Here is a 21,075-nt window from a genome sequence, read left to right on the forward strand (position 1 = left end):
TTAGTTTTATTCATTTCAAACGGGCCGGATCCGGCCTGCGGGCCGTAGTTTGCCCACGGCTGAATAAGATACTCTATATGAAATAGGCAAATTCCTAGAAATGAAAAAATTACCAAAACTAAGTCAAGAAATAAAAAAATCTAAGCAGATCTATAACAAAGAGTTTGGATCAATAATCAAAAATCTCTCAACAAAGAAAGTACAGAGCCAGATGGGTTCACTGGTGAATTCTATCAAACATCTAAAGAATTGACACCAATTCTTCTAAAAAAAAAGAGGAGCTAGCACTTCCTAATTCATTCTATAAAACCAGCATTACCTTACTTCCAAACCAAAGACAGATTATACACCATGACAAACTAAAATTTATTTCAGGAATACAGGGATGGTTCAACATACAAAAATCAATCAGTGTGATATACCACATTAATAGAATGAAGGGAGCAACAAGGACAGTAATATGAAAATAAAGCTCTTTGTTATTTAAAAAAAACGTATTTTTTATTTAAAACAGTTTTTTAATAACAAAGCTTTATTTTCATATTACTGTCCTAGTTTTTTTAGCTGTTGCTCCCTTCATTCTATTAATTTGTGGAATATAATGAACAACATAAACTGATGAACAAAAACAGATTGAGAGCCCTAACTGGTTTGGCTCAGTGGATAGAGCGCCAGCCTGCGGACTCAAGGGTCCCAGCTTCAATTCTGCTCAAGGGGATGTACCTTGGTTGCGGACACCTACCCAGTGGGGAGTGTGCAGGAGGCAGCTGATCGATGTTTCTCTCTCATCGATGTTTCTAACTCTCTATCCCTCTCCCTTCCTCTCTGTAAAAAAATCAATAAAATATGGATAAGGACACATATGTAATACCTTAATCAGTAAAGAAAAAAATAAATAAAAAATAAAGAGGAAAATGGCATCATCTCACTAGATAAGAAAATGCATTTGGCAAAATTTAACACCCTTTCATGGTAAAAACTCGGCAAACTAGAAAGAGAATGAATTTGCTCAACCTGTTAAAAGGCATTAATGAGTCCTGGCCGGTGTGGCTCAGTTGGTTGGAGCATGGTCCTATACACACTCTGTACACCAGAAGTCGCAGGTTCCATTCCCCCCTGGTCAGGGCGCATACCCAAGTTGTGGGTTCAATCCCTGGTCTGGGTGTGTATGTGAAGTAACCAACCAATTGACATTTCTCACATCAGTGTTTCTCTCCCTCTTCCTTCCTCTCTCTCTAAAATCATTTTTTTTTAAAAAGGCATTCATGAAAAACCGACACCCAGCAATATACTAAATGGTAAAAGATTGAAAGCTCCTCTACAATCAGAAAAATGCTCACTTTCACCACTGTTGGTCAACATTGTACCAGAAGTTCTAGCCAGAGCAATTAGGGAAGAAAAATCAAGGAAACCCCAATTAGAAAGAAAGAAGCAAAACTATCTCTATTGGCAGTTATGATCCTGTAGATTAAAAATCATCAAGAATCCACACACACACAAAAGACTGAGAACTAATACAGTAATGCTTTGCAAGATACAAAATCAACACACAAATGTCAGTTGATTTTTATACACTGGCAAAAAAATAATTCTGAGAAGAAAATAATTTTATTTACAATAGCATCAAAAAGAACAAAATACTTGGGAATAAATTCAACCAGGGAGGTACAAGGCTTATACACTGAAAAGTATAAAACATTGCTGAAAGAAGTTAAAGAAGACCTAAATAAATGAATGGAAAGACATCTCATGTTTGTGATGTTAAGATGGCAATACTCCCCAAATTAATCTACAGCAGTGCAATCCCTATCAAAAAAACCGAATGGCCATTTTTTTTTAAGAAATTAGAAAAGCTGATCCTAAAATTCATATGGAATTTAAGGGACTCAAAAGAGCCAAAACAATTTTGAAAAAGAACAAAATTGGAAGAGTCACATTTCCTGATTTCAAAATTTGTTACAAAGCTACGGTAATCAAAACAGTATGGTGCTGACATAAGGATAAGCACGTAGGCCAATAGCATAAAATAGAAACTCCAGAAATACACTATAGTCTATTGATTCTAACAAGGGTACCAAGACCATTCAATGAACAAAGAACAGTCTCTTCAACAAGTGGTGCCGAACAACTAGGAGGAAGAGGCAAAGCGGAATGACTACTAAGTGAGTAAGGAGTTCCCTTTTGGGGTGATGAAAATATTCTGGAACTAACTAGTGGTGATGGTTATACAACATGGAGAATATACTAAATGTCACTTATGGTAAATTTTATGGATATTTTACAATTGTATTAGGTACATTACAAATTGTTATTTAAATGTCATAACAGTAAGCAATATATATATATATATAATGCTACGTAGTAAGTATATAATTAAAACTGCATTTATAGCCTTCCCAAAGACAATTTTTAAAAATGGGATTTGCAATTAAATAAATTTAAAAGCCTGACAGAAGGTCTCTTTAGATCTTAAATCTAGTCTGAAAAGAGAGTGATAAACACAATGGAAACCATAAGGGGCAAGTTTGATTTGGAGCTCTTCCCTAAGGCCTGGTACACAACACTCCATAAATGTTTGCTGAAAGTCAAGATAGATATTTTTTTATAAACTCTAAACTATTTGGAATTGTTGCCAATATTTCAACTCTTACTCAGGAACAAATATTCAGTAAAATGATAGGTAATTTTACTGTGACTAGATTATTAACTCATATGGAATATTTTTATTCTTTTTCATTTTTTAATTAGAGTAAAAAAAATTAAATGCCATGAAAAGTCTAAGCCTGCTTTTGGCATTTCATCCTTCTGGATCTCAAATACCTTTATCTTTATAAGAGTGCACCAACTCCCCCATCAGAGACCCTTATTTGTAAGGCCTAAGAAAGTATATCTATTTTTTATCTACTGGGCCTGAACAACACTGACATTTTGTGAATCTCTTAAAGAAATGCAGTATTGCTTGATACGGATATTAGTATCATGACTAGCCTTGACTGACACCCTATGTTACCCAGCCCTGAATAGTTATTTCCTTTGAGCTAATAAGGTGCATCGAAAGTGAAGTCAGGGAAGCTTAGGAACCATGTTCAGGCGTAGTTATTTCCTTTGAGCTAATAAGGTGCATCTAGAACAGGGGTGGGCAAACTTTTTGACTCGAGGGCCACAATGGGTTCTTAAACTGGACCGGAGGGCCGGAACAAAAGCATGGATGGAGTGTTTGTGTGAACTAATATAAATTCAAAGTAAACATCATTACATAAAAGGGTACGGTCTTTTTTTTTTTTAGTTTTATTCATTTGAAACGGGCCGGATCCGGCCCGCGGGCCGTAGTTTGCCCACGGCTGATAGAAAGTGAAGTCAGGGAAGCTTAGGAACCATGTTCAGGGCCCTCGGTCTATACCCAGGCTGAAGTTGGGTCCATTTAATGACAATTCTTTGTGGGTAACAAACAATTATATTTAATTGAAGTATTTTAAGATAGCTTTATATTAGAGAGTGAATATTATTTATGTGATGTTTATGCCTTAAAAGAACTGTAAGTTGGGAAGGCACACAATGGCTCAATGACTATTGGGTTATGCTGTAAGTGATGGCATGACAACACTGAGGTTAGAGAAACTGTCATTTAAAGAGCTGTCTCTGTTAGTGACAAGAATAGCTGTGCTGTGTGAGAGCTTCAGAGAAAGAAAATGCTACGTAGTAAGTCTGGCAAAAGCTGACCTACTTATCTGTCTGATTCTGTATCAGAGACTCGGGAGCAAAACTGCAGACAAGGACTGGGGAAGTGAGTTAATCCAATTGAGAATTAATTTGCCTCAAACTTTCTGATCAATAAGGCACCAAGCAAAACAGTGGGGAGACTAAAATCTTACATGATAATAGACTATAAAACAAAGATGGGCAAAGAATGTTAGTTCCTGAAGGGCACATACTTGCATATATTTTTGTATCCCCTGAAGCAATTAGCATTTTATTCATTGTTGCATCTGTAATAGGCTCTGGCTAAACCAGCTAGGACTATTATTCCCACTTTAGATCTGGGTGCACAAATTCAGAGGAAATTGGCTAAAGGTCAAAGAACTAGTAAATGCCATGAACTGGGTTTAAACTGGGAGTTTAATTTACTATTACAAGATGCAGTACTTAAAAGAGTAATATTTCACAATAAATATATAAACACATGAAGCAATGCACAAAAGTAAAATCATTTGAAAAATCCAAATGTGGTGCTCAATACTCATATTTAAATGTTAAATATGCAATGGCCATTACCTGCCAGCTTTGTTTAATTATTAGGTTATTGAAAAAATTTATGTTCCTGAAAGGGCGAGGGCTACGCCCTCCATCTTGCCCCAGATCCTCCATTTTTGGGCAGCAGCCATTCCATGTGCTCAGCAAGGAGCTTCTTCCCGGAAGCCCAAGCCTCTGCTAGCCACACCCAGGATTTCTTTAAACTAACCAATGATAATCAAGGGAAGTGCGCGCCATAGACACAACCACATCCTGTGTAACAAGACACCGACTTGCACCTGGCCAATCGGCAGGGCCCACAGTCCTCTCTCCTCCCCTTACTCCAACCCCCCTATAAAACCCCTCTCCACACAGAGCTCTCTCTCTCTCTGCCTCCTGCCGCTGTGTCGGCAAGTGTGGTGGACAGGGAGCTGGAGCTAGCTCGAATAAAGGCTCTTTTGCTTTTGCATCGAGCAAGTGTGGTGGACAGGGAGCTCAAGCTAGCTCGAAAAAGGCTCTTTTGCTTTTGCATCGGACTCGGCTGACTCCCTGGTGGTCTAATGGGGATCCTGAAATCTGGGCATAACAGTTCCTACATCTGAAAAGTCTCAGCCAATTTCTTTTTTTTTTAATTTTAATATTTTATTAACACAATATATCCAAAATTATTTCAATATATAATCAACATAAAAATTATCAATGAGATATCTTATATTCACTTTTTATATTAACTTTTTATTTGTTTGTTTTAATATATATTTAGTGATTTCAGAGAGGAAGGGAGAGGAAGAGAGAGATAGAAACATCAATGGTGAGAGGGAATCACATTGGACCGAGCCTGCAACCCAGGCATGTGCCCTTGACTGGAATCAAATGTAGGACCATTTGGTCCACAGCTCAGCCAATTTCTTGAATATACATTAAATTGACCCTATTATGTAATTTTCATCACAGTTGAGGTAAAAATGAATGTTAAAAAATAAAAAGATAACAGCGCAATTTTATAATACAATAAAAGAAACAATGTGTATAACCTATCAATAGGTTCTAGCATTCCTAAAAGGATGTCCACACTAGCCAAGAAAAGGAAACAAGACCATCCAGATTGGAGAGGAATAAGTGAAACCAGTAAAATGGACCATAGAAAATTCTAAGAAATCCACTAAAAAAAAAATCAATGAGTTGAGCAAGTTTTCAGGGTACAAGATCAATATACAAAAATCAATTCCATTTTTCTACACTAGAAATAAACAATCTAAAAGTGAAATTTTTTAAAATTCTATGTATAATAGCATCAAAAATAAAACAAAATACATAAGAATTTAACAAAATTTTTGGACACTGAAAATTACAAATTGTTTAAAGAAATTAAAAAAGAAAATCAATGTGAAGATAGATCTTATTCATGGATCAGGGAACTTTTCCCCCCCAGGCTTAGGGGAAGGCATTCAGTCTTCCACCATGAAGTACGATGTTAGCGATATTTTTTTTTTGCAGATGATCTTCCTCACTTTAAAGAGGTTACTTTCCACTCCTAGTTTAGTTTTATCATGAATGTGTGTTGACTTTTTAAGGGTATGGAATTTTGTCAAGTGACAATGTATTTTTTTAAAAACATTTTCATTTCTTTCAGAGAGGAAGGGAGAGGGAGAGAAACATCAATCATGAGAACCATCTATCGGCTGCCTCCTGCACGCCCCCTACTGGGGGTGGAGCCGCAACCCAGCACGTGCCCGACCACTATGAACTGTGACCTGGTTCATAGGTCGGCGCTCAACCACTGAGCCACACCTACGAGCCGGGCAATGTGATCCGGTATTTTTTAAATCCGGTTTTCTGTGCCACTGAAACTGTTTAAGAGCTCATTCTGTCCGCCCACTTAAGCTGGCTCATTTAGTTGGCCCATTAAGGCCTTGGAATAAACTACCTCTCCCATCTTATCCTTTCGAGCCCAGAAACATGGGGGTGGGGGTGAGGTGGGGAGGGGGATGACACCTAGGCTCTCTCACCCAAGCCCTCTTTACATGGACTGTGTAAGGGTGTCTGCCCCCGGAGCCAATCCCCACCTCCTCCACCCAGCATTCCGCGCCGTTCGCGGTGCCCCAGGCTCCACGGGAGTCGGCGGCCGAAATCTACTCAGGGCTCACAGAGCCCGCCTCCCCCGGGCGAGTCTCCAGATCCCACCCAATCAGTGCCCAACCCGGAAACCGCGGCGCTGAAAGGTCTCGCGACGCTCAACTCCTCCGGGCCCTGCAACCCTGGCGTCACGTGATCCCATCCACGTCTCCCGCTCTCCTCCGCGGAGCACCGCCCTTCAGCTGGTGCTCGCTGATTGGCCACTGCTCGCCTGGTCTCCAGGGTGACGGGAACGCGGTAGCCTTCCTGGAGGAGACCAGGTGCGCCTGCGCAATCGCGTGGCCGCTCCAGTCTGGAGATGAAGGTAAGTAACTTACAAACCCTGGGGGCGGGAAGAGCGGACCTTCCCTCAGCCCGAGGAGCGTGGCTTTGAGAATAGGGACACCCCCTCTTCCGAGTGCGTGGGGTGGGGAAGGGGAAGGGCAGGGAGGGAGAGATGAAGGCGCAGTTGAAGGAGCGAGGGGAAAGGGAAGAAAATAAAGGAGAAAGCAGAGAGGGAGGCCTCTCATCTCTGGGGTCGCTACCGGAGTTGACGCGGTGCGGGAAGGGGAATCCCGGTCCGGCCGGAAATGAGCAGCTGGATCAGAAGAGCCCAAACTTCGCTGCGCGGAAGGAACGAGTCGTGGGACTGTGTTTGCAGGGTCGTGATGAAAGGGACTCGTTCGCGTGTCACGGGCTGCCTCATCTCTTGGAGCGAAACCCCTGGCAAGCTGTGCAACTGACCAGCTCCTTGCACACAGTGAAGAGCCCCGAAGGAGTAATCTCTAAGCGTATTGCCTGTGATTTGGTCCTATTGATACATCACCTGGTGGCGAGAATACAGAATTCACGGAGAAATCTGCACACGCAGGTGTAGAGGCTCAAGAGCGTCATTCTCTGCACGCACGGTGTCCAGGCTTGGGCTTCTCGTGACCGCACTCCTGGGTCCCTGGCCGCAGCTCCTGCACCTTTCCGCTTTCCCGCAGTACCCGCCCAACCCAGCCCGATCCGGCAAAGAGATGGAAAGCTCACTTAAAAAGTTATTTTATACGTCCGTATGCTTTCTCGTGACTATTAGTGTGCAAATTGGAATTGACAGACCGGTCATCATAACTCACATTTCTAAAGCTCTTCACAGTTATGAAGAATCTGAAGGGAGGAGATATTATTCCTGGTTTAAAGTTGAGAATTCTGTGTTTGAGGCAATTTAAGCGACTTTAAGCCCTACAGCTAATGTAAAAAGCAAAATTTAAGTTTCGGTTTTCCGGTTGTGAAGTGCGCACCATTTCCACTGCACTGTATGCGGAGCATCTGTATAGATCCGTTGGAAAAAAGTATGTATGAACCCGTGGAAGTCTACCAATGACGCTAATGAAATTCAAGTTCTCTAGCAGGAAGGGGTTCCAGGGAAATGTAGTCACAAAATTGCAAAAGTAAGATGCTTTTATACTCTTTTTTTTCTTTTAAAGATGTCTTCATGCTCCACAAAATTGGATATACCTGTGATTTTTCCCACCTCTGTTTTCAGTTGAGATGGATTTCATCTCTTTAACATACAAAATACCTATTGATAACTGGGTAATTTTGAGCATTGGAAGCATCGTCACTGTGAATATTAAGCCACCTATAGTAGTATGTAAACTGCATATGCCTACACATGGGCATCATTGTTTAATCTGTAATTTAACCTAATATTAAAATCTAAATGTTTTCATTCATGTTCTCTGTTCCTAGATGTTCTGATGGGCACTGTTTGATATAAATGTATGAGCCAATATAATTTAAAATTTCTAATAGCTACATTAAAATATTTTTAAAACATAAAATTAATTTTAATGATACATTTTATCCAGTAGATCCAAAATATTATTTCAACATGTAATCAATACAAATATTATCAATGAAATTGTTTGTATTCCTTTTCATAATCTTTAAAATCCAATATGCATTTTATATTTACAGCACATTAAATTTGATCTACCCACATTTCAACTCCTCAATAAAATTTCAAGTCCACGTGTGATTTGTGGCTTCCATAACCACAGTTCTAGATTGTCTAAGTGAAAAAAAAAAAAGAATGATTTTTCAACTTATACAATGTCCATCCAATGGCCAAACTAAACACAATGATGAAGTAAATATAACTGATGGGTAAAGGAAGAAAATAATTTTGAACAAAGTATATCATTCTTTTAATCTTAAACATCTATAAAACATGAAACATACATTTTTATAAAGTTAATATTCAAAAACTTTCCAAAACAGTTTTACAATAAACTCTCCCCCATATGTTTTTTAAATATGTTTTTATTGATTTTGAGAGAGAGGAAAGGAGAGGGATAGAGAGATAGAAACAGCAGTGAGAAACATTATCGATTGGCTGCCTCCTGCACGCCCCCTATTGGGGATTGAACCCACAGCCCTGAGCATGAGCCCTGTCGGAGAATCAAACCCATGACCTCTTAGTTCCTGGGTGGCCATTCAACCTCTGAGCCACACCTGCTGGGCTCCCCTATATATTGAGGTCCATACTTAACCAGATTGTGAGTTTTTTTGTTTTGTTGATTAATCGTTTTGTTTGTTCTACTGTTGACTTCTTTTGGATAAGCTCTAACATAAGCCTTCACCATCCTGAATCCTACTGTTTTCATGATCATATTTTGACATGTCTTCTGACTAACCCTTAATCATATGTTTTGTGTGGTTTTTTTTCTAGCGTGTTTTCTCGTTGCTAGAAAAGAATTGGCTTGGTGCACCGATACAGTTTACCTGGCAAAAAACATCAGGAAACTACCTTGCAGTAACAGGGTAAGAAATCAGTGAATTTATAAAATCATCCTGACTCCAAACGGTTGTATGCCCACATAACCACCCATCTATTCAGTAGAAGTTGTTGTGAGATGTTTATATGGTGGGAAAAGTAATATCTTCATCTCCATTAACATCAGAGTTCATGGAACCTTTTCCCCAGTAATAACTTTTTAGATTCAAATTACGAAATTATGATGAGAGAACATTGAAAGCACTTTATGGCACCTAAACTTTTATATGCATAGAGAGATAAAGAAAAGAAACATTCAAGTCATATTTTTGTGTTCTAATTGCTTTTAGAGCTGACCATATTGTAAGAATCTTTGATCGCCATGGTCAAAAAAGAAGTGAAATTAACTTACCTGGGTAAGTACAGAGTTGGATCAAAAACTTTTTCAAGCTTTGTTGCCTAAAAGATAAAAAGGTATTGTCTTAAAGCCACAATCAAATAGAATTTTATAAGACATATAACCTCTATCTCCTCTTTTGCTTTCTCCATTTGCAAAGTATTTTTTTTAATATCGTAAGTAGTTAATGAAATATGTAGATAAATAGCATATGAGTTAGAGTTTAGAAACACCCATATATTCATAGAGAAGCTTAAAGGCAGGATTAGAAATGATTTCATATGAAAGAATTCTTATGTAATTATAAACATGCCTTAGATGTGCCTGTATCACTATAGTATCTCCTGTCTAATAAATTGTTGAAAAATAGTTACTTTCACATGCTTTTTAAAGGACAAAGACTTTCTTATATCTATACTGCCAGCAGTCGGACATCCTTAGCACTGCCACGGAGGCAGGAGAGGCTCCCGCCACTGCCACTGCGCTTGCCAGCCGTGAGCCCAGCTTCTGGTTGAGCGGCACTCCCCCTGTGGGAGTGCACTGACCACCAGGGGGCAACTCCTGCATTGAGCTTCTGCCCCCTGGTGGTCAATGTACGACATAGCGACCGGTCGTTCCACTGTTCGGTCGATTTGCATATTAGCCTTTTATTCTACTAGAGGCCCAGTGCACAAAATCCATGCAGAGGTGGGGGGGGGGTCCCTAAGCCCAGCCTGCACCTTCTCACAATCCGGGACTGCTGGGTCCTAACTGCTCACCTGCCTGCCTGATCGCCCCTAACCACTCTTCCTGCCTGCCTGATTGCCCCTAACCCCTCTGCCTGCCTTCCTGATCACCCTGTAACCACTCACCTGCCTGCCTGATCACCCCTAACCATTCTCCTGCCTGATCGCCCCTAACCACTCTGCTGCCTGCCTGATCACCCCTAACTGCCTCTGTCTCGTCTGGAAGGATGTCTGGAATGACGTCCGGAAGGTCGTTTGGCTGTCAGGTCTAATTAGCATATTACACTTTTATTAGAGATTCAGGAAATAATTCTAGATCACACTAATCACTATTGAAGCATTTTTAATGATTCAGTGTAATCATTACCTGTGTTATTTTTACTGATAGTCTCAGTGGTTATTAAGTGCGTAGTCGCTCTCACCTAAATGTTCTTATGCTGCCATGATTTTACAGTTCACGGCTGCTTTCTGTAGTTGATTGCCACCACCTTTGCAAATCTCGTAACAGCCTTTTCCAATTCCTGCTCTGCCACCACCCACCTGAGGCCACCATTTTGGCATTTCCCGTTGCTCTCCATTGTGGCCTCTGGTTTCTATATTCTGGGAAAGAGGTCAAGGTAGTTATCATTATGTCTAAAATACAATAAGGAGGCACTTAGTAAAAAACTTTTGAGTAAATTGTATGATCTTTATTACATAAACTCTGCAACATCTATATTGGTTACATAATGACCTTATTTTTTTACCTCTGAATATTTTTTTGCTATATTAATTATAATTGAGTTTGACTGACAAAGGATCTCCAGATAAATAAAATGCCTTTATATTTGTCTTTAATTGATAGATGATTTTAACAGCAATTTGAAAGCTTTCCTCTTTTCATATTCCCAAATCTCTAAAACTACTACAGAACATTTAGGTCCCAGAACATTTTAACAGTTTGAAGAATAACTGAAGTAATCCCCAGCTATCTTAAATGTAAATCTGTGCAAGAACAAAGAATATCAAAATGAAAAATTCGGCATCAAGAAAGAAAGGTCCATCCCCAAGGAAGTGTTTAAATTATAATAAACATTGGGAATAATTTTGAATAGTAAGAAACCTGTTAAACAGAGCATTTCCTATTTAGAGCTATTTTGTCATCTCAATTGAATCACTCTTCTCATTCCATTAAGATATAAAATGAAAATAAATTTCTTAACCATCACTTCAGAATTCAGTCTTTCCACTGTTTGCAATACTACATCTACCTGCCTTCAACTATTTTATATGCAGTTTATCTAAATATGACTTCATTACATATGAAGTACCTTCTTTTTCTCTCTGTAAGTCTAAAGTAACCTTTCAGATGACCGCTTGATTCCAGTTGGGATTCATTTGTAGGGTGTGTTTTACCAAAGGGCCGGATTCTTTAGAAGATTCAAGGAAATCTGTTAACTTATTAGGTATAATTATATTTAATATGGCATATGAAAATGGTATTTAAAACAGAATTAAAATTTTTCCATCCTATCAACAACAAAAAATTTAAGTTAGTCTTATCCAAGCAGTGAATAGTGAGTTGTATTTTTCACTAGAAATTTTATGACCTATTTAAAATAGCTTGAATGGTCTTGTTGTAGACAAAAATCACAAATAGGTGAGTATTTAAATGTCTTTCCTCTACTTTAAAAATATGGACAGTGATGTTTTGCTCTCTTTTTTCAAAGTAATTGTGTTGCTATGGATTGGGATAAAGACGGAGATATCCTAGCAGTGATTGCTGAGAAATCTAATTGCATTTATCTATGGGATGCCAACACAAATAAAACCAGCCAGTTAGACAGTGGCATGAGGTAAGGACAAATCTTTGGTTTTTTTAAAACTTCACTTAAAAATATGATTACTTGTAGGTTTGATGCTAACATTACTTATTGCTTTCATTAGAGATGTATCAAGGAGTTATCTATATTATAAAAAGCCAGTTACCGTAACGCCGTAACGACCAAATGACTGGTCACCAGGAGGTGCAATGATGGGTCCCACAGCGTGGCGGGTCTGGGGTCTCATGCAATTTCGCACGTTGGGCCTCTAGTTTTTTTATAAAAGAAAAAAGTTCATTTCTTTTTGTTATATGTAGTCCTATTGATTTTGCCCATTAACTAGAATATAATAGTTACGTTGTGAAATATAAATAGCTTCTTAAGTTGTTTCTAATGAAACAGACTAAAAAGTTGAAAGATGAGACTAAAGTGATTTGGGGAAATGGGAATGGCTGCAGGCATGGCTGGACCTAGGGGTTCTGATGATGCAATCAAGACTCTTTATTTCTTTTTTTAACCCTCACCCAAGGATATGTCTTTATTGGTTTCAGGAGAGAGAGAGAGAGAGAGAAAGAAACATCGATGTATATTTGGGGAAATGGGATTGGCTGCAGGCATGGCTGGACCTTGGGGTTCTGATGATGCAATCAAGACTCTTTCTTTCTTTTTTTAACCCTCACCCAAGGATATGTCTTTATTGGTTTCAGGAGAAAGAGAGAGAGAAAGAGAGAAACATCTATGTAAGAGAGAAACATCGACCGGTTGCCTCCCGTACCAGGAATGGACCCCGTAATCTTTCTGGTTGGTACATGGGATGATGCTCCAACTGAGCTACCCAGCCAGAGCTCAAGACTATCCCTTGGCTCTTCCTTGCTCTATATTTTGTTCATTCTAAGTCAGACACTGTCCATAGCAACTGGCAGCTATTGGCTTATATCATTCTTTGCAACAAGTTACACCAGAGAAAAGAGCATGTTCCCATCAATTCACCCGTGTCCACTCAGTTTCTCAAAAGGTCTCTGAGTGGAGTAGGCAGGGCCATCGGATTGATACTTCCACTAAATGAAGAATAGGGTGAGGGTGTGGGCAGTTCTCAAGTGGAAAAAATCCTAGGCAGACAGAATAAATTACAAGATCTCTGCTAAAATAGAAACCATTTTCTCGTTGGAAAAGAAAAATTTGTCAATATTTACAACTTAAACTTTGCAATTTTGACCTTGGATAAGTTTCTTAGCCGCTCTGTAAGCCTCAATTTCTTCATCTATGTGTAATGGGTATAAAAGTCATATATGCCTTGTGACATCATATGGCCCACAGGTGGGCAGGAAGAGATCGCCCATATACCATAATATGAATCTACACATTCCCAGTTTATTTTCCAAGGAATAACAACCCAAAGAAAACAAGGTGGCCATGCAGAACAGGACCAAACACAACCTTAGCAATTCCCCTTGACGCCCCCCAAAGTGATCCACAAGGCATGCATCCTCGGGTGGTACCGCCTGCCCATGTAAAGTCTTGCTGGGTCTAAGAACCCTCATTCCTTACTCTGTCCTTTTACATTTGGGTGTACATCTATTGTTGAAAGTATTACAAATACCCTCCCTTCCCTCCACCCCTTCCACACACCCCCCACCCCCACACACACACACACTGACCTCTTCTAACCTGAACACATTTTAAAAGGACTACTTAGGGGTTATGTCTGTGAATTGTTTAGTAATTTATATCTTAATGTTACAGGGATCAAATGTCTTTCCTTCTTTGGTCAAAAATTGGAAGTTTCCTGGCTGTTGGAACTGTTAAAGGAAATTTGCTTATTTATAATCATCAGACATCTCGAAAGATTCCTATCGTTGGTAGGTTACATTTGGAAACACGGTTAAATATTAGAGATGCTTTACGTAAGTGTAAATTTTACTGCCTCTGATTTTCCTGATACTGCAAGGGATATTTTGTAGTATTAAGACTCCCCTGTCAAACTTCACATATAGCTAAACTAGAAGATCCTTCTTCACTGACCACTGAACGTGTCCCAGGCCACATAGAACAGGTGGCTCTGAGGCAGCGGTTCTCAACCTGTAGGTCGTGACCCCTTTGGGGGTCGAACGACCCTTTCACAGGGGTCGCCTAAGACCATCGGGAAGCACATATATAATCACATATTGTTTTTGTGATTCATCACTATGCTTTAATTATGTTCAATTTGTAACAATGGAAATACATCCTGCATATCAGCAGATATTTATACGATTCATCACAGTAGCAAAATTACAGCTATGAAGTAGCAACGAAAATAATTTTATGGTTGGGGGTCACCACAACATGAGGAACTGTGTTAAAGGGTCAAGGCATTAGGAAGGTTGAGAACCACTGCTCTAAGGTCAAGGTCAGCCTGTACATTAATGACATGGCTTCCATCTGTCCCTTTCTCTCCCACTTTGTTCCTCTGGACGTGGGTATGAACACATTAGTAGATGGACTAAAACCTTTGGTGACTGCTTGGACTGGGGATAATCCAGATTCCTAATTCTGACCCCTCGTTCTCTGCAAACACCTGTTTAACCCAGGGGTGGACTATGAGATATATTTGCCTCAGGGTGTATGGCAGTGATGGCGAACCTATGACACGCGAACTCATTTTTTTTGGTTGATTTTTCTTTGTTAAATGGCATTTAAATGTATAAAATAAATATCAAAAATATAAGTCTTTGTTTTACTAAGGTTGCAAATATCAAAAAATTTCTATATGTGACACGGCACCAGAGTTAAGTTAGGGTTTTTCAAAATGCTGACACGCCGAGCTCAAAAGGTTCGCCATCACAGGTGTATGGCCTGAGAGTGTTTGTTCTTTGGTCCTTTTGGCTCAGTCTCTGATTCTCTCAACCTCTGGTCACTCAGTATCTGCCCTCTGAATACACAAGAGGAAACAGTATCCATTCTTTTCAATTATTGTAACATGCTGGTAAATGGTGAAACCAGTGGGCTTAGTTACATCCAAATAGCCAGAAAAAGTATAACTTACTGCTAATGAAGGAATTAAGCTCTGTACATAGAGTGCATACTATTGAGAAAGTCCCTTTCAACCAAGGGCACTTAACCATTTTAAATTATTTTCATATGAATGTATACTAATACTAATATTTTTAGTGCTGCAACTAAGCAGTAATGCCATTGATTCTTTTGGAAATTAAACTAAAATTTTGAGTTATAAAAATCAATTTTCTCCACCTTAAATTAGTCGAGTGTACTTCAGTTAGGCATTTTCTGTATCTCACTTCATCTGCAGGTATATACTACTTCTTATTTTGTCATTTGAAGTTAAGAAAATAATTTGTCAAAGCATGCTTATTTTGTGTCAGGTATTTGTCATATACACATGATTCTATATGTGATCTTAGTATTTAAGATAAATATGGATTCTGCTCTCCGTCTTGTTTATTAACTATGTTAAATGGGCCTGAAAAGATTCGGGATAGTTACATATCTTAGGTTAAATCTATAGCCTCTTTCAGAGTTGGTTGTGATTTGTGGCTCTGCTTTTTTCCCTTTTAAAAACCTTATTTTCCTAAAACCAAGCCACTGCATTTTAGATAGCTACTCCATGGTAGCATGATCTCTCAGCGTGTTACAGTAACTAAATATCTGTGACCTTGTCTTCTCTTACCCTGATTTGTTTCCTTGAACTAGACTAGATTCAAGCAGTTCTCACTTTGCATAGTTCTCATATACTTAAATTTCATTTACTACAGTTTCGATAGTACTAGTCTGCCAATAACATGGCTCAAACTTGAGTTACCACATATATTAACTATGAGCTAATGTTAATTAAATGAGTTTAATACATGTAAAGTACCAGGCCACTATAAGTTAAGCGCACAGAATGTGTTAACTATTATTGTAGATGTTAAGGCTAACCTAAATTCTGAGTCCTGGGAGCAAAAGGGAGGAGCGAGAAGAGATTTCCTTCACCCTTTCTTGGGTATAAAGAAGTTGTCTTTGGCAGCTTTCTCTTCAAGTGCTCCTTTTTCCCTTCCTAATGCCCACCTCTTTGGCCATCCAGTTCTGGTGTCCCGCCCAAGTCCCTTCATCTATGATCAGCAGCGTATCCTATATCTATCTCTTCTCTGAATGTTTACTTTTGGGCTCTGGTCTCCTGATTTGAATACTGTCTGCTCCTGACAACTCCCCTATTTATCTCTTCCACCCTCTATACTCATACATCCACTGCTTACTCAACATCGGTGATAAGAGGTCTAATAAACACTTCACATTTAATATCTCCAAAATCATTTTGACCCACAGCTTTTCCTCTCATCATTAAGGTTATTTCCTCCTGTTAGATCTTTAAGCCAAACCTTAGCCTTATCCTTGACTTCTCTCTCATACTCTCCGTATCTAACCTGCCAGAAAATTATACAATCCACTTTCACATATCTCCAGAATGAAGCCTCTTCTTACCACATCGTGGTGAGGGCCTGGAACATCTTCCATCTGAATTTCTGCAATCTCTTCATTGGTCTCTCTGCTTCACCCCTTACCCCACTATAGACTATTCTCAGCCAAGGGTCCAGAGTGAGCCTTCCGCTCAGACCTCTCCAGTCATTCTGCATCTCACCCAGAGTCAAAGCCACAGTCCTCACAGGGCCAGCCAAACCCTGCGTGGCCTGGTTTCTGCAGAGTCTGCCTTCATTTCATGCTCTTTTCTCCTCCCTCCCTCTAACACACCAGGCACCCTCCTGCCTACGGTCTACTCTGTAACTGTTTATTTACAATCTGCTGTCCGCATAGGTTCTGAATTAGGTTCTCTAAGGGGTACAAAGAATAAAAGGAACATGGTCTCTTCTCAGTAACAGCTAAAACAGCTAACACTTCTATAGCACTTCTTACAATGCCTGACACTCTTCTAAGTGCTGTCACTTGTTTGATCCTCAGCCCTATGAGATAGCTCCTCCCATCATCCCCAGATTGTGGATGGTGTGACTAAGGAATAGAGAAAGGTGAGGTAACTTACCCACGATTTCGCAGTAGGTGGTGAGCCACTTATTCAAATATAGGCCGTCTGCCTTCGGAATCTGTATACTTAATTAACCTTGGTGCTCTTGAGTATTTATTCCAGGACCTTCGATAAGTGCCCACAGTGTCAAGCATGTGATTTTTGCACTGGCTAGAAGGCTCAATAAAAAAGCATCCCGCCATTAGTAGTTATCTAATATCACTCTCTAGCTAAGTGACTCAACTCTTAACACAAGTCTCCCTAAGGTGCATGCATATTTGCACCTCAGTATTATCACAAATCACTGTGTGTTCTTTGGTTATATATGAATAGTCCACGCTGTGAATGTTGAATGCCAAGCGTCTGCCACACCATGAAGCTGAATATCTTTTTTTTTTTTTACTTTTTTTTTATATATATATTTTTTTATTGATTTTTTACAGAGAGGAAAGGAGAGAGATAGAGAGTCAGAAACATCGATGAGAGAGAAACATCGATCAGCTGCCTCCTGCACACCTCCCACTGGGGATGTGCCCGCAACCAAGGTACATGCCCTTGACCGGAATCGAACCCGGGACCTTTCAGTCCGCAGGCCGACGCTCTATTCACTGAGCCAAACCGGTTTCGGCAAAGCTGAATATCTTAATGGTAACTTCAGTGCTTTGGGATTTACTTATCATAAGGCATTATTGTTCAGGTTCGGTGATATAGTAAATAAACTTGTCAAAGGGTAGAATATCTTTTTATTTTAGGGCCTCAGCTCATATTCACAGAAAATGTTGGAGAACACTATTGCCCTTATATACCATTATCTTGATTTACAACTTGGTAATAAACTGTTTTAAAAAAGATTTGTTAGATACAACTGATTTGATGAGGTCTCAAATTCCTTGGGACATTACCTAAGCTTTCAGATGGACATTACAGTTGTTTTTAATTTTTTTTTTTTTTGAGAAATCCATGTGTTTGTATAAAAACCATCTCTTTTCCAGGAAAACATACTAAGAGAATCACATGTGGATGTTGGAGTACAGGAAATCTGCTTGCTTTAGGTGGCGAAGATAAACTTATCACAGTTAGTAATCAGGAAGGTGACACAATAAAACAGGTAATACTGTAACATCTCTTTGGTCTGATATATTCAAGTTCTTACCTAAAATAATGTTTGTCTATCAAACTAATCTATAAAATGTTTAAATCTCTATATGAGATATGCATATAGTAACTTCATATTCTTAACATCAGAAACTTTTGTTTTTACGTATTAGGACTTTTTTTTTAACATAACTACTTCATCCAGATATCCTCCTTTGTATGTTTCCGTTGTTTAGTATTAGCATGGGAGGTCAGCTCTGTGGTTAGTAGGACAGTATATTTGTGAAATAACTTTTATAAATGTATACTTATAATTGTTCATAGTTAGACCTCAGAGTCCTGCTAAACCTTGTTTTAGTGGATACCATAAGATATTTAGCAATGTGTGTCTTTCAACCCAAGCAAAATAGAATGGACAAAGATGAGAGAAAAAACTTATAGCTTGTTTATGGCTTGTTCAAAATTGGCTTGGCTGAAGGTATAGACTTAGATTGAAAATTTACAGAAAATAAGTTTGAAGAAGTTGAATCCCATATCTGGAAAGTTTTGAAAGTTAGGCTGAAGTAAGTAACTCAACCATGTTGGGCAGAACCATAGTATGATTCAAGTGGTTCTGATAATTCTACTTTCAGCTAACTAGAATAGTAGGTACATACTACAAATGCTTGAGCTCCCCATCCTGATATTCATGTTAGACATCATCAGTAGACTCTGGCTTCCCCACTCCTCACTGAATCAAGACATGGCCTTACAATATTTTTCCATAGAACATCCCAGGAAGACACTACCAGTTAGCTGTTATCCTATATAATAAAAGCCTAATATGCTAAGTGTCTGGTCGTCCAGTTGTCCATTCAACCAGTCAAAGCATAACATGCTAATGATATGCTAAGGCCACTCAACCACTAGCTATGACATGCACTGACCACCAAGGGGCAGACAGTCGACCGGTCAACCAGTCGCTTGCTGCTGGGGTCCTGCCATTCGGGCCAGCGGGGACTGAGAGAGACGGCTGGACATGCCCTGGAGCCCTCCTGTGGTCCCTTCCCGGCTGACCAACCTCCTACGTCTCTCCCTGGCTCCGATCACGCACCAGTGGGGTCCCTCAGCCTGACCTGCGCCCTCTCGCAATCCAGGATCCCTTGGGGGATGTTGGAGAGCCAGTTTCAGCCCCATCCCACAGGCCAGGCAGAGGGACACCCCTGGTGCACGAATTTGTGCACTGGCTGGGCCTCTAGTTTACATATAAGATGATAATTTCCCATTTCTAATTGCTAAGAAGTATGCTTCCAGAATTAGACATACTACTTAAGTTGTCCTGTGGTAAGCAAAACATACATCAAAGGCATTGCTTTATTTTGTATGGTTTCTGAATGGTTTTGACTTTTGACTATTCTGCAGATCACTCCAGGTCTGTGTGGATTTATTTTTATTTATCCTGCTGAGTACTGTCTTGCTTCCTGGATCTGAAGATTGCTGTCTTTCATCAAATCTGGAAGATTCTTAGTCATTATCATTATCTCTCTGAACATTACCTCTTGCCTTTTCTGTTCTGTCCTTCTGGAGTGTCTGTTAGACGTATGTTGGACCTTCTCATAGCTCTTAATTTTGCTTTTATAGTTTCTTTTGTCATTCTGTGTAATCTGGATAATACTTCAAATCAGCTTACTTATTATTTCTTCAAATTTGTTTGATCTCTGTCTATCCCATTGAGTTTTTATTTAAATGACTCTATCCTTTTTATTTTTGGAAAGTACTTTGTGGTTCTTGTAAAAATCTGTCGATTTTTTTTAAAGTTTTTTTCTCATACTTATGAGTCATTTTATGTCTTTAGTTAATCTAAAAGTATTTATTTTATGATCTCTCTCTCTGATAATTCTATTATTTTTAGATCTGCTTACTCTTGCTCTTAATTGTTTCTTTGTGAATAGTATATCTTTCCTCATTTTGAATTGTGAGCTCATATTCTCAGTGATTTTCTGTGGAAAATTTTTGCAGCATTGGAAGAGGCTTCAGATTAGTTTTTGCCGTAACACTGCAGAGAGTTTCTAGACCACTCAAGTATAAATTTGAATCTCAGACCAGAATGAGGATAGGAGGTAAAGTCTTTGGTTAGAATAGGACTTTTTTAACTTTTTTTCTAACCCAAAGCACAGCCCAAGTCAAATGCACTTCCTTATTGTCTCCTTGTACCAGCTGCTCTGGTAGCTGCAGCCTCGGTTTCTACACACACTTTGGTTTTCAGTTGCTCTTTACTTATGGTCCTTGGAAATTTTCCTTACCTTCTTTCAGGCTTCTCTATACATTTAATGAGATAGCTATTTTATCTAGGATTTGTAGATGTTTGTAGCAGTGGGAATTTAAGGTTATCAGTCCAACATATAACAGAAATTAAAGCAAGGTACCTGTTTTATTATAATTCAGAGTGACTTTGAGTGTTGGGTTCATTTTTAGTGATAATATTTTCATCCCTGCAGTCACCATTGAAATCAGAGCCTGGCAACATGCAGTTTTCCACAACGAGGAGCGATGACCGAACCTCTACTGCTGAAAACATAGTAAGAATTCTAAATCAAATGAATGCCCAAATTTTGCTAGTAATTTTGTAGAATATACTCTCTCCTTTTCTAGGATGGCTCAGAACCTATCATGATAAATATATTATGGTCTGTCACATATGAAACCAATGGCAGGCCCCGGTCTCCCAGGCCTAAAAGTTGTTTTTCTGCTGCTGACTACCTCGCATTACAGCAAATGAAGCCATCTTCCTATTACAGTTGGTATGGTAACAAAAAAAAGTGGGGGTACTTTTATAAATAGATGTATTGATTTCTATATGATTTTTTATTTTTACTACTAGATGTGACCAGAGCTCTGGAAATTGTAGTTGCTTTTTTTTAATATCTTAGATTTATTTTCCTGTAACATTTTTTTAAAATAAATCTTTATTGAGC

The 21,075-nt window shown here is 39.1% G+C and overlaps 1 protein-coding gene across 1 annotated transcript in view; it reads left to right on the plus strand.

Moving 5' to 3' along the window:
• Nucleotides 1-6,527: 6,527 nt before the first annotated feature.
• WDR19 (WD repeat domain 19) overlaps nucleotides 6,528-21,075 on the plus strand; it is a 77,802-nt gene continuing 63,254 nt past the window's right edge. Inside the window, exons 1-7 of the mRNA XM_014548668.1 lie at nucleotides 6,528-6,670; nucleotides 9,062-9,153; nucleotides 9,457-9,522; nucleotides 11,938-12,063; nucleotides 13,774-13,889; nucleotides 18,019-18,134; nucleotides 20,599-20,679. Of these exons, the coding sequence (XP_014404154.1) occupies nucleotides 6,665-6,670; nucleotides 9,062-9,153; nucleotides 9,457-9,522; nucleotides 11,938-12,063; nucleotides 13,774-13,889; nucleotides 18,019-18,134; nucleotides 20,599-20,679 (603 nt within the window). The 5' untranslated portion in view covers nucleotides 6,528-6,664. The remainder of the gene's footprint in view (nucleotides 6,671-9,061; nucleotides 9,154-9,456; nucleotides 9,523-11,937; nucleotides 12,064-13,773; nucleotides 13,890-18,018; nucleotides 18,135-20,598; nucleotides 20,680-21,075) is intronic.

This window comes from Myotis brandtii, unplaced genomic scaffold, assembly GCF_000412655.1.
Source record: "Myotis brandtii unplaced genomic scaffold, ASM41265v1 scaffold520, whole genome shotgun sequence".
In the NCBI taxonomy this organism is placed as follows: Eukaryota; Metazoa; Chordata; class Mammalia; order Chiroptera; family Vespertilionidae; genus Myotis; species Myotis brandtii.